Consider the following 13,582-nt stretch of genomic DNA (forward strand, 5'->3'; position numbering starts at 1 on the left):
GCACTAACAAGATTAACAATATTAAAATTAATCAAGGCGAGTCAAACATATGTAGAGGAAAGGGAGCAAAGGTGAAATGTAAAAGAGCTAAGAGACTTTCTCAGCACTGATAGGGAGAGTAGACATTTCAATTATTAAAAAACAGAAATATGCTTTTGTTTTATCCAGAGTTTGCAAATTTTACTGCACAGTCGTACCACAGCATTACGCTTGCAAAAGCATGTAGCAATGAATTGACAATCTTGTAGCCAAAAAAAATATTTTTCATACTAAATGCTTTATAAATTCTAATCAGTATAGGCTCTAAGACAGGAGTATTCTTATTTATTATTTGCGAAGATAAAGAGTAACCAGAATAACTTGCATCTTATTCACAAACACCTCTGCCATATATATACATATTTCCATTTAAGAGGGAGAGTTCCACAGATTATGAATGTATACATGTAACTTGTGATTGATAGTTTTTCTTACTTGAGTCTTCAGGAATGCCATATTTTGCCATATTGTCCTCCAAGAGCTCTGTGATTCTGGGCATGTCAATGAACATGTTTGTGTTGCTGAAAAATGAAGATTCTTCTTTACACACTGCCTTGATTACAGACTCCAGGGATCCAACAGCTGAACGCCTCAACTGCCCACCTTGTAAGAACTAAAACAAATGGAAATACAGATGAACCAAAGCTGCTTTCAGTAGCTTCAGGGAATAGCCCTGGTGTTCTCTCAACATGGCATCCAAGGAGAGCAACAAAATTACACTGTTGAAACTGCCTATGAGAACGAGCACCTGCTGTGCTCTTCTCTGTTCTCCTGATTACCTTTGTCATGGCCAGGATATTCCATGAAAAGGATAGTTTATTACTTTAAACTTTGAAAAATACTGTGTATTGATGGCTTGGTGAGGCACAAAAGGAATGGAAATATCAAGACAACTGCACCTCAGTAAAGATTCCTAGATTACCGTGTCAGTTTCCAAAGTTTACTCTTCTGGTGGATTACTCCTGTGGTCACAAAGACAGCAGAAACAAACAAAATCATTTTGCGTGATATAAACGCTTGCAGTGAAAACAGCTGCTGAAAAGAAAAGAATTCAAGTGCACTTGCACCCTGAAAACCAAGTTTTCAAGTATAGCTTTTAACTTGTTAGACGTGCTTCTAGTTTTTTGTGGGTTTTTTTTCCCCCCATCTTGTGTCATATTTACTTTTGCCATTTGCTCACGATTGACAGACCTCTAAGCAGGAGCACGATCTGACTCCCGTTCTGGTTTAAGCACCATCATTAACTATGTTCCAAAAACAGCCTCCTCCATTCAACTTCAGTTTTCAAATAATGTGCTCAGTTGCAACTGGAATTTCATGGAAGGCTGTGCACTTGCACAGCTCTAACAGAAGATATGACTGGAAAAGAAAATGTGCTGCAAAAGTATAACTGAAGGATGCAACTCACTTGCCTGATGTTTATTACTGTTGCTGACGCATGGGAAGAAAAACATAGCTAGGCTTCCAGATTTCAATTTAAGACTGCAAGACTGGCAAGTGGAAGAAAGATTTTGATAGGTCAAACACATTTGATACAGAAATAAATTACAATACAGAAATAAATTATGAGCATCAATTTTCAAAATAGTGCAGCACTTCACAAATAGAATAAAACATGATCGGTTTAGAGGTCATGTTATTAGAAACAGTTTATCCTGATCAATGCCTTTACTACAGTGTCAAGTGCCACTTTAGTAATCCTGGAGGAATATTAGAGAGCGTTATCAAAACTTAGTGTTTGCTGCCCCCAGAATCTAACTTTTGACATTCAGTGTGCAGCACAGTAAATAACACCCAGACTTCATAACACTACTATCTACAGTTCTTGGGGGGGGAATCTGTTGGCATGGACTTCACTGGAGGAATAAACTTTATTTATGCACAGTGCTGAATAAAAGTGGCTTTGAATCCCTATTCATGACTACTTGCACTAGAAGGGTAAGCGAGGCTTATTTCAGTCAAAGAACGCAAGCTGACTAATTCTGGTTCCAATCAAAATAACTTGAAATTCAAATGATGAATATTTATGCAGTGAGCTGCCAAACTGAATCCACTTACTGTCTTTCAGTAAAATATCCTCTGACTCAAAACCATGAGATGTTACCTACAATTTGGCTTTGATAAAGTGGGAGAACAATATAGGACGGATGTTCACAAAAAGTTATCTTTGATCCAGGTGTTCCAGTTTAAACTAAATGACATAGGTCTGTAATCAAAGCTTTCGATTCCAAACAAATAACTCATTACAAACAAGGCTCTGAAGGTAGGCTCCAAATATTAAAAAACAATCTGGGACTGGATTCTCAAAAGGGGACCAAAATCTCCTAACATACGGGCTTTGGACCTAACTGGACAACCATCCTCCTAAAAAGAGTGTTATGGAAAAAAAACTATATAGATTGGAAAAATCAGCTGTTCAGCAAAGAGTCTAGTAGTCAAGTCAAGTTACAGCTTGCAAAGAAAATTAAAAAAAATTAAGAAATATTACATAAATAAAGACATGAAAAAATGCCATTTTACTGGTAAACTAGAGGGAGATTAAAGATAATCCAAAAACCTGGTGAGACCGCATCACTAAAGGAAACAAGTGTGGGGAAACGGATATTCCTACTTCTGGGCAGAGACAAACAAATCAAAATCTTTATTGTACTGAAATTGGCAGAATAAGAAAAGATTTACCAAATCTGAAGTCTTTTGCCAAACTATTTCTCAGAAGTCTATGAAATTTGGATTGCAACATATGAATGAAAAGTAGACGACATCTATACTCGAGGGTGAGTGAGATAATGTCCCAGGGCATAATGGGTATCTCATTGTGATGTTTAATATGGCAAGATACTGCAATAAATTTTAAAGAGAACAGTTAGAGACAGAAAGTATGTAAAGAGTGGAATTTAACACATTATGGATTTATCATTACAGACCAACGCAATATATTTGTTTGGGAGGGTGGGTGTTTTTTCTGAAAAAGAGATACACCATCTCTAAAATCAGTGGACTCTAATGACTAGATAATGTTATTGTACTGGAAAATATTAATCAGCATTACTGTATGGTGGGTGAAGAATGGTCTTAAGAAGAGATGTCACGGTTTCTGTTGAAAGAAAACATTGAATCACAGAGAAATTACTAGCAGTATTCCTCAGAGACTGATCTTGGGACCAGTGTTGTGCAACTGTCAGCCTCAAAAGGGGAAGTGAATTACTAAAATTTGATTATAACCTAAAACTAGAAGGCACTGTAGAACAAATGAAGATCAGTGTTATACAGGAAGAAACCAATTACCTGATTGAGAGTAAACTAAATGATACCCAGTATAAATCATTATTTAGCAACCAAAATCATGACATGCTACTCCAGAAATGGAGTTTATCTAGGTATATTACTGCTCTTTGATGAAGTAAGGGACACAGATGCATGCAATTTATGAAAAAGGCAAATGCAAGATTAAGCAAGTTGTTTCAGTCAGTATAGACTACAAGAGCCACCAGTCACACTTCCCCTCAAAGACTGTACATGGTTTTTGTCCCCAGCATTCAAGATTAGGTCTTAATACAGCACGTGAAGATGACACTAAGGATGTCTGAGACAAGTGAGAGCCTGTTACAGCAGAAAAAAATAACCAAAAATCCCTCAGAACAACAACAAAAAAAATTGAAACTTATTTAACCTAGCAAAACAAAGAGGGACTATGACTGGCCTTCTTTACGTATACGGGGGAATCAAGAGTTTAAAAAGCTATGGGACATTTTTAATACAAGAATAAATGTACTAGTCATGGGTAAATTTAAATTGGAATTTTATACATTTATAACTCCAAGAAGCTTTCCAATAATGGTAGCCTAAGTAGTTTTAGCACAGAACTTGATAAATTCAGCAAAGGGATTACATAACAAGGCTGCTTTTTACAAGAGTGACAGCGTTCAGTACTCAACAATCCCTTCCGGCCCTGTGCTTATCTACTCATGAATGACAAACAGACCAAAAATTAGTAATGGAAATATAAGCAGATAATTTCTAACAGCAAACAGACAAGCAAAAATCAGCCATGTTTTTTCTCAAGGGAGTTATCTGTTCACTCAGTGCTGTTAACCATAGAAAGTAGCTCTGTGTTCCAGTTAAAACTCAACATCTGCCAGTCAGTGTAAAATGCTTTTTTACTACACACTATGTAGCATACCAGTTCAATGTCACATTTCACAGATATGTGAATTGCTTTCCATTTGGTCTTTCAGGCAAAAACTCACATGCATAACTGATAAAATTACTTCATTACTCCTACAAGGAGATTAGCAAAAACTTTTGTAAATTTCATACTTCAAAAGAACTTCTTTAGTAAGAATTTAATGAAAGAGAAAATCTGTCTTATCTAGGCTGAAGGTCCACATTGTTTTATATCTTAAAAATATATATATTTTATTCTGTTGTCTTCCTAGGTCTCTAAACTACTTTGTGGCTGGTTATCATGAAAATAAATATCCAGAAGGAAGGACTTATTTGGAAAGTGAGGGAAATATTTTAGGAGAAAAGTGTGTAAACAATATCTGCACCACCCTCATTAAGAAGAACAAGGACAGCGTCTATAGAAAGGTCAAGAAGCAAACAAAATCATCAAGAACTAAAAGATATGTATTGGAAAGCAGCAAAATGCAGCAGAACCTGAGAAAGGAAGGAAAGGAAATTTAAAAATAAACAATTTTTGCTAGTCCATAAAAGAAAAAAAAAAAGTTCAGTTGTAGAGACAGAAGGATCCTTGAAAACAGCACACAGCTACTTTATGAACAAAAGAAATAGACACTGATCTACTAAAATAAATGTGCATGCTTTTTTTAATCCTCCACAGAACACTAGGTGACAAAAACGGGCATCAATTTCTCAACAAAGAAGGAAACATCAAAACAAAAACTAAGGAAACATAGATTGTGTTGCAAGATGTAAAAAGCAAAGAATTCCAGGGTTAAATCTGTGTTACATTACAGGACAATACGGGATGCCACGGAGCCAAGACTGAAACTGCGACCAGATGGCCCTCTGCTGTTGGATTCTGTCCTTTGCAAACTTTCTGAACAGGACCTTGTGAGAGGCTCTTTTGTTGGATAAGCAACTAGCATTTCACTCTGAAAAGAGTATTTAAGTTGCTGGAAGGAAACTCTTGAGTCTGCCATAAACAGAACTAGTTTAAGCAAAACAGAAGAGATGCAAGTCTTCCCTGATGAAAACCACCTTTCATTATGGCAGCCAAAGCACGATCCCAAAGAACAGCAGCTCACAAGCAAAACACAGGCACAAACCAGCATTTTACAACACGCCCCTTAGTCATACAGATTAGAAGTTCGTGATAAAGATTCATATCACTGGGGAAAACAGTATCTAAGGCAGTGTTTAGTGTGTACGGCAGTCACGAACCAGTTTGTGCTGTTTAACACTGAGGCATCTTTAGAGGCCTGCAATTTTAGAATCAGATTCAATCCTGCACTTCCCACACGGAGCAAGTTTGCTCCAGAAGGTAGTGCCACAGGGGTCAGCAAGTCCACTGACAGAACTGGAGCATGCTCAAAAGGAGAAATTTTTATGCTGATTGATTTAATAGTAGATCCACACCGCTGTGCTAGCTGTGGAGATGCACACGTAGCAACTGTCCTTAAGCAGGACAGGAGAGATACCCTTCCTCTCCCCTCCCACCCCCCCTCCCTCCTTTTTTTTTTTAAATAGCAAGCAGAACTGGGACACAAAAACATTAAGTGACACAAACAGAAACAATCTATAGCAGATCCAAGAACTGATCGTGGTATCTTGAAGTCAGTATCTTATCTGTGAGACTAAGAATCTTACCGTAAAGGCAATCACCTTAGCAGCATGGAAAGAGTCAGGGAAGCAGAGCTATGGATTCTTTAAATCACCCGCATAGAATCTCTAGAGAAACGTACTATCCCTTATAAACCAAAGTTATTTCTCATGAAACAAAGCAGCTGCTAGATAAAGAAATAATTTGTCAAAAAAAAAAAAAAAAGCATTATCAGAAAAGGTATAGCTCTCAAAATCGTAGATAATAGCTGCTATTATTAACCAGTAGCCTAGTACCATACTAATTTAGGCTGTGTTCTCATAACCTGATGAAAAAAGATGATGGAAACAACCCATCAATACAGTCCCAAAATTACCAGAGTGCTCAAAAGAGATCAAATGCAACTTCCTAAGGACAACGGACCATTATCTCATATAAGTGCCTAGCTTCTAGTATACAATTTCTGCTAGTGTTCCTCCTCATTATTTTAGCACATATCCCTAACAAGACGCCTTACAATGGGCATTAGGCTTACATTTTGAAAATCATACACATACCTGCTGCAATACAGAGATGTCGAGCACACCAATATTTTTAACAGCTTGGAGAAACACCGGAAGGTTTTCCATGACACGCTGGTCTTTATTGAGAAGGGAGCTGATACTAGAAACCACATCCAATAATGTGTTCAGTAAGCTGCGTATCTCAGATGGTATCTTAATCTTGGAAAAGAAAAGGAGGAAAAAAAATCATGACATTAAATTTCAATTAGAAAAACAAATTTTAACCTTTCAGTGAAAGGCTCAAAATTATTCAGTCTCTTTGTAAAACTGATTACAGAATGCTCCTGCAAACTGTGTTTAAAACTCCTTTTAGTATAACTCTCTAAATCTCAAATTCACATAAACAAAAATTCTCTGGAATTGTTAGAACTAGCCTACAACATACAAGGAATTAAAATACAGAGAACACATTTACACCTGCTGAGCTGAAGGCAGCTCTCATCCAACTTAATGCGGATGGCATCTGTGAAAATCTGCCCCCTTGGAATTGAGCATAAATGAGAACTTTCCCTTCAGTAGGCTCAAGATGCTCAGTACAATAGCTTAATATTTTTAACGTAACTCAAACTAAATTGAATCAAGTAATCCCTTTAGCTGTTTTAGGAAGCATATTAGACAGGATACTTTCCTGTGATACTGTTCCTCCCTTTGCATTTTTCATACTTACTGCCTTCTACCTAAAATAATTACGTGCATCCTTACTTGACCAAAGTTCAATCATCCTTTTGCCACCAAGCACCTTTTGGCATTTAGAATTCTCTCATCTCTTTTGCAATTATTGGCCATTTAGATGTCATATAAATGACAACTGATTAAGTTACCTGCCTATGCATGGTAACTAAAACAATACAATCTCATTATATGCTTCCAGCTGCTTCCTCTGATTATCTTTACTTTATCCACCTGTATTTGACTAAGACACTTCCTACTATAATGTCTGTGCTTAATTTTCCTTTCAAACTTCACCTGCTTTCACACATTCAAAAATAAATACTCTGCAATAACCTTTTATTCAATTTAAAAATTAGCAAAACTTCCATAATAATTTAGGATAAGCTGACAACACTTGTTATTTTGTGCTAGGAATTCATTATACCTCAATAGGGTTCAAGAGAAAAGCTGTCAGAACAAGCACTCTTTTTCTTTCTTCTCTTACTTTCCTTCCAGGTTGCCAGACACTTCAGAAAGTGGAAATCTCTTCTCTTTCCTCCGATATCTTACCTATTCTAGGCATTTTTCTCTTTTTTAAAAATGTGTGGCCACTCAGTTTAACTGCACATGCAGCCTCCAGAATATAATCCAGAAACCAGAGTTTTAGAACAAAATTTTCTTCCTTCCTGTTCTATAAATATCTTTCAGTTATTTGTACTTGCAATGTTTTAAGTTCTGTTAATCATTCACCACAGAAGAACTGGAATAAACACCTGTTAACTATCGCAAGTTTTATCCAATTATTTTGTTCTTACAACTGAAAATACCATCTCACTGAAAACCCAGACTAGATCCCAAATTATATAGAGTTGCATAGATAATCCAGTTTTGCTGCAGACTTCTGCATTGCCTTTATTACAGTTTTGTGACTGTATTATTCTCATTATTTTCCAAAAGAATATAAACACTAAAATTCTCCATCATCATCAGTCCTCTAGGATCCTCCTATCTGGATAAATAACTGCAATGTGTTTTTTTAGTTGGATTAAATAGAGTGGATGCCAGACACTGTTTAAATCATAATCATTCAGATGTGTTAAACTCTTAAGTATCAAGGAGAGGTTATGAATCAGGTCAAACCAAGCTGTATGATTTGGGCCATATGAAATACAGATTTTTTTGTCTGTATAGAGAAACTAATCCTGAGATTTGGAAAGGCACATTTACATCCTTCCTGAAGGAGCCACCTGAATTTCCAGTACGATTTCTACAGCAAGTAAAATGCATTCCAGTATGCTATGAATTTTTGCTAGAAAATAACTTCATATTTCTTATAATGTGGGCTTTTATGCTTGTTTTATCTCAAATGATGCCATATCAGTCTTCCACACTTACAAATTAAGTGGCTAACTGCACAATCTGCAAACTCTGCTGAAGATTAATAAAGCTATGACTTCCTGTGTTTTCTCTAGAGCTTTCATAATTAACTTTTCAGGGATAATTTTCCCAAGGAAGAAATAGATGGAATACAGTAGCACCCACCAAGCCTATTCTTCAACTGGTCTGTGGAGCTAAAAGACGACAAAGAAAATGCCACGTGGCTGGTGTTTGCTTTCACAGAGAAAGAACATCTAAAGCAACAAAATACTATATTCGTGAATTGAATTACTCATCCGACTTGCATGTTTTAGACTACCTTCAAAAGAAATCACAGGAAATGAACACTTTCCCTCACCCCATCTTACCTTGTAAATGATATGACGCAAGTTCAAATTCTGTATAATCAGTAAAAACATGGTATACAGGTCCAGTGCTGGTAAAGAACATAATTCCTCCACCACCAGGGAAGTCTTGCTGTTTTCAGGTAATGTCAGCAACAGGCTAAGTACTTCTTCATCACATCTTCCAGCTAAAGCTACTGCAAAGGCACTGTAAAAAAGCTATCATAAAGTATGTGTATTAATTTTCTTTCTTCCTGAAAGAAACTTCTTTACATGCAATAAAGTGAGAATTTGTGTCACAGTAACATGACAACGTATAGTAGTCATCAACAGAACTGAAAGACCGACCTATACAGCTCTATCAGACAGACTATAAAGTGCAAACAAACATACCAACGTGTCTATAAAGAGATGAAGTATATTTCTTATAATAATTTATTTTCACTTGGAAACAGGTCATTTGTTCATTCTGTAGGCATTCATACTATGAGCAGTCATATTAACAATGTTGAACACATTGTAGAGAATATACATCTTTGTTGCAGAAACGCATAAAGATCAAAATGTAGATGTGTGAATCATTGTAAAAATCAAACAACATGGACTTCCTTCTTTCAGAGGTCACACAAACTTAACACTTAGGGTATGCCTACATGATATAACGTTCACTCTGAGCCAGCTGACACTTCAGTTCAACACTTCTTTGAAATATTATTATTAAAAGCGGAAAAAGGGACAAATGCCTAAGCAGATCTTGGGCAAGATTACTCACTTTCATGTATATGTTTGTGTACCTACACATATGTAATACACACAGAAAGAGAACAGAATGAGTATAAACATTATTTTGCTATCAATGTAAAAGGACTTTGTATGGGAGGGAGTTTTGACTCTGCGATACAATTTGAAATTCCTGATGAATGTTCCAGTTTCAATCCAGCTTTAATCCATTCAACATTTTACCAACTAGATCAAGCCCCTCTGAACTTTCCTTACAGCTTTTGCATCAAAGCTATGTCATACTCCTGAGTAATGAATGCTTATAATCTACACAGATTATATCTTTTGAGCAGTTAAAACAAATAATAAATAAAACACACAAACATAATCCCATAGCAATGAGTGTGGCCAGAGCATAATCTTGAGGTAGAAATCAAGGGTAAGTAACAGGCACCTTCAACTCACAGACTTATTCTTACGATTCCAGAGGCAAGCACCAATGTAGCATACAATCACAGGAATACAGGGCTGCAAGGTGCCTGCAGGTATCATCAGGGTTATCAGACAGTGGTTATACAAACCATAAACATAGTGGGCCATGCCTGAATTATACCTTAAAAGAAAGTATTCTCACATATTGCATAATCAGTAAGAGACATAGATTTTAATACTCTAGTTGGACTGGGAGAGAATTTAAGCACTTATGCACACCCAAAATTCTGCATAAATACGTGAGATATGCACATATATCCAAGCTGTACACAGGACTTCTGCAAAAATGAGGATAGAGGCTAATTTGAAAAGTCAGTCAATTAGCATTATTATTCCAAGAGATCAAAGGTGCAAGATTCCCACTGAATTACTTCTAGATGACTTCTCTCATTACTATTTACTGGTATCAAAATAACAAGCAAACAACAATGGCAGTCACACTGCCAAAGCAGAAGCAGAACTAACAAATCATCTGTAAGTAATTATGATTGTCTGAACTGAAACAGCCATACTTTTTGTGAACAAAACTTGCAACTGCTTCTGCAAGTGGAGCATCAGTGACACCCAGTGGCTGCTTGATTGACCTGATTAGTTTATATCAAAAGTATCTCCAACTCTTTTCCATCACACACCTGAGAGAGAACCCAGAGTTAAGCTGGCACTTTTCATGATTTCTACTTTCCGATTATTGGGATCACAAGAAACAGCAACAGTGATAACACACACAGTCTTTGACTCAGAAAACCTACACAATCAATCCTTTATATAATACTCAATAGACAAGTAAACAGATAAATAAAGTGAAGCAAAGGCAAGATAGAGGTGAAAATGTAAGAACAGTGAGGAGCACACCAAGGAATAAAAGAAATCAGATAACTCTGTACTGTAAGGCTCAGAGTGGGGGGGGAGATACAAAATGATTTCTCCAGGAAGCCTCACCTTCTCTACAGTTCCAAGGCAATAGAGTTCAAATTTAGTCAGCACGACTGAGTAAAACTGCTGAAAGTAATGAAGCAGTGCCATTTAGATCAGGAGAAAACTAGTGCTACTACAAATTGACCTCTTAATGCCTCACATAATTTTTTCCAAAGTCCCAAATCTCAAAAAATCTTCCAGATAGAAGCAACAAGTGAAAATATAAGATTCCACACAAACAAGTTTGCTTTGTTTTGTTTCAGTTGGCAGATCAGGCCACAGGTTAACCTGTTAATTCAACACCTCTTTTTGATCTTTTACCTTTGAATGAGAGATATTAGCTTCCAGAACAGTCCTGATAGTTTCTTCAGAAATGTTGATAGAAGAACGAATGTCCAGCTCCAGCTCAGTAGTATTCCACACACAGTCTTTGACTTTCACATCTGGAAGAGAAGGAAAATGGTACCAACAGTAACAATCTGCAAAATCCTACTGAGTTGCTTAATCAAGTTGCCCACAGACTGCAGTGTCTCCTCTAGATTTATACTGAGGGGTTACAAAATCTTCATATTATGCAATTCACTTCTACATCAAATCTAAAGGTCACTTTATTGGCAGACTGAAGGGCTTGTACGTCTGTGTGCATTATCCTATCAGAGCACACGTCATCCCACACCCCTGTATTAAGGGAACATCTGAAACTACTGAAGTAGCCTTTAATCACTTAAGTTATTTTCTACTTCCACTAATTAGATTCCCCTCTTCTTTCCAATGAATGCCTACATATTCCTAGGACAGGCCCTGACAAGATGAATTATGCTGTCCTGGGACAAGAACAGTAAGTGCAGGTGTGTGTACATGTGTATACACCGAGAATATATTGCATTAGGTCAGTACTTTCCACAAGCAACATCCCTTTAACCTCAGGAGAACAACAAAAGAAAAAGTTACTGTTTTGGAAAAAAACAACAACAACAACAACAACAACAACAACAGAAAATTGCAAAAGTGCTGAAGAAAACAGGAACTCACCATTCAAAAGATTAAAATTGCTGAGAACAGCTACCACTGGATTTTCTGACAACAGTGGCTCCAAATTTTCAGCCAACCTGAAATGATAGCCTTAATTTCACAAATTACCAAAACTAAGTAACTGACATTACCATGTGTAGAGAGAATAATGAATAGTGAAACAGCCATTAAACTAGGCTAAAGGGTTACATTATAGTCTCTGTACACACGCTGCACATGCAGTAAGCACCTCTGAAGAGCTTGCCGTGTTGCATGTATGCATTGCGTTTGAGCATGGATCGTCACATTTCTTGCCTGAATAAGACAGCCTTCATGGAAAGATCTCTACATTTGTAAAGTGTTCTAACAAACAAGAGCTTATGGAGAAGCACAGGTCTAGTAAAGTCTCATTTTGTGTTTTCAGTTAAAAAACAAACAAACAAACAAAAAAAACCACAGAACACTCACAAACCTAGCAGCACCATGCTTCAGGATAATGAAGTTATCTGATTCCAATTTGAGTAATAAAAAGTTTACACAATTTGAGTATTATTTACTATTAAAACACCGGATATGAGGTAATGGTCCATAAGAGCACTTAAGCTCAAATTCTTCCATACAACTATAATTCACACAGGCCATTCAAGCCCATTATGAAAACAATGCAACAGACAAGTCAGTAAAGCAGAAAGAAAGTCCACTTCCAAATGACAGTTAAGTCTGAAATAGTCTGTGGTAATAACTTTATTTGTTCATCAAAAACTTGTTATTTTTTCCTTCAAGGGAATAGCAAATATCTGAAATTATTTGGAACTCAATTCTGTCAGGTTACAAGCACCATCCAGTGTTTCTGACTGTTTGAACCGCTGAACTGACCTGTATTTAGCATTCTGCAAAGATACGCAGCTGCTGAAAGGACCGGGCCATAGCAAACAGCTTTAGATTAAAAATAAATAAAAATTTAAAAAAAAAAATCAAGATACCAAAAATTTGACTTAACTCAGTTCATGGAAAAGCAAGTATTTTCACGGTTGTGATTCAAATCATTCTCCTTGTACAGCAGCAAGATCTGCTGCAAGTGCTCAGCAAAAGTATAAGGATATTGGAAATATCCAGAATTTTGCTAAATAAGAATCTAAATAATTACAGGGTATTTTTTTCTGCTGAATTTTCAGGTAAATGAACAAAGCTTGAAGAGACTTTGATACACAGCATTTCTCCTGTAATTACATAAATTAGAACCCACACATATGCATGATGAAGTAACATCAGTAGCCCTAACAAAAACTATGTTGGGTATCAAAAATACAGGCTTTACATTTGCAAGTGTCTTTGGATGTTCTCTAACAGTAGGTGACATTCACAACTGTCATCAGCGGTATTTTGTAGGGTTCTCAGGAAGCTCTCCAGAGTATTGGAAAATTTCTGGCTTATATATGCCATATTCTCACAATCCCCCTTGTTGAAAGCAGACCACATTCTTGTAATATCCTGCAAAAGACAGTGATCATACAGTTAAATTCACACCAGATGCTTGTAATGATTGAAGTGGAGGTCTTGGCAATTACATGATACATATTTTCAAAACGCAATGTGGTTAAGGCAATACTTACTTACTAAATATATTTGTTACTGGAAACGAGGTGAAAGGTTTTCAACACAACGAAAACGGAATTATCAGAGAT

General features: G+C 36.5%; 1 protein-coding gene across 1 annotated transcript in view; it reads right to left on the reverse strand.

Annotated features, from left to right (window-relative positions):
- Positions 1–13,582, reverse strand: part of ABCA13 (ATP binding cassette subfamily A member 13) — a 201,396-nt gene that overhangs the window by 139,237 nt on the left and 48,577 nt on the right. The window contains exons 14-19 of the mRNA XM_067292433.1: positions 13,216–13,388; positions 11,919–11,995; positions 11,208–11,329; positions 8,784–8,978; positions 6,382–6,546; positions 475–652 (exon numbers count right to left, since the gene is read on the reverse strand). Of these exons, the coding sequence (XP_067148534.1) occupies positions 475–652; positions 6,382–6,546; positions 8,784–8,978; positions 11,208–11,329; positions 11,919–11,995; positions 13,216–13,388 (910 nt within the window). The remainder of the gene's footprint in view (positions 1–474; positions 653–6,381; positions 6,547–8,783; positions 8,979–11,207; positions 11,330–11,918; positions 11,996–13,215; positions 13,389–13,582) is intronic.

This window comes from Apteryx mantelli, chromosome 2 (genome assembly GCF_036417845.1).
Source record: "Apteryx mantelli isolate bAptMan1 chromosome 2, bAptMan1.hap1, whole genome shotgun sequence".
NCBI classification, from domain to species: domain Eukaryota; kingdom Metazoa; phylum Chordata; class Aves; order Apterygiformes; family Apterygidae; genus Apteryx; species Apteryx mantelli.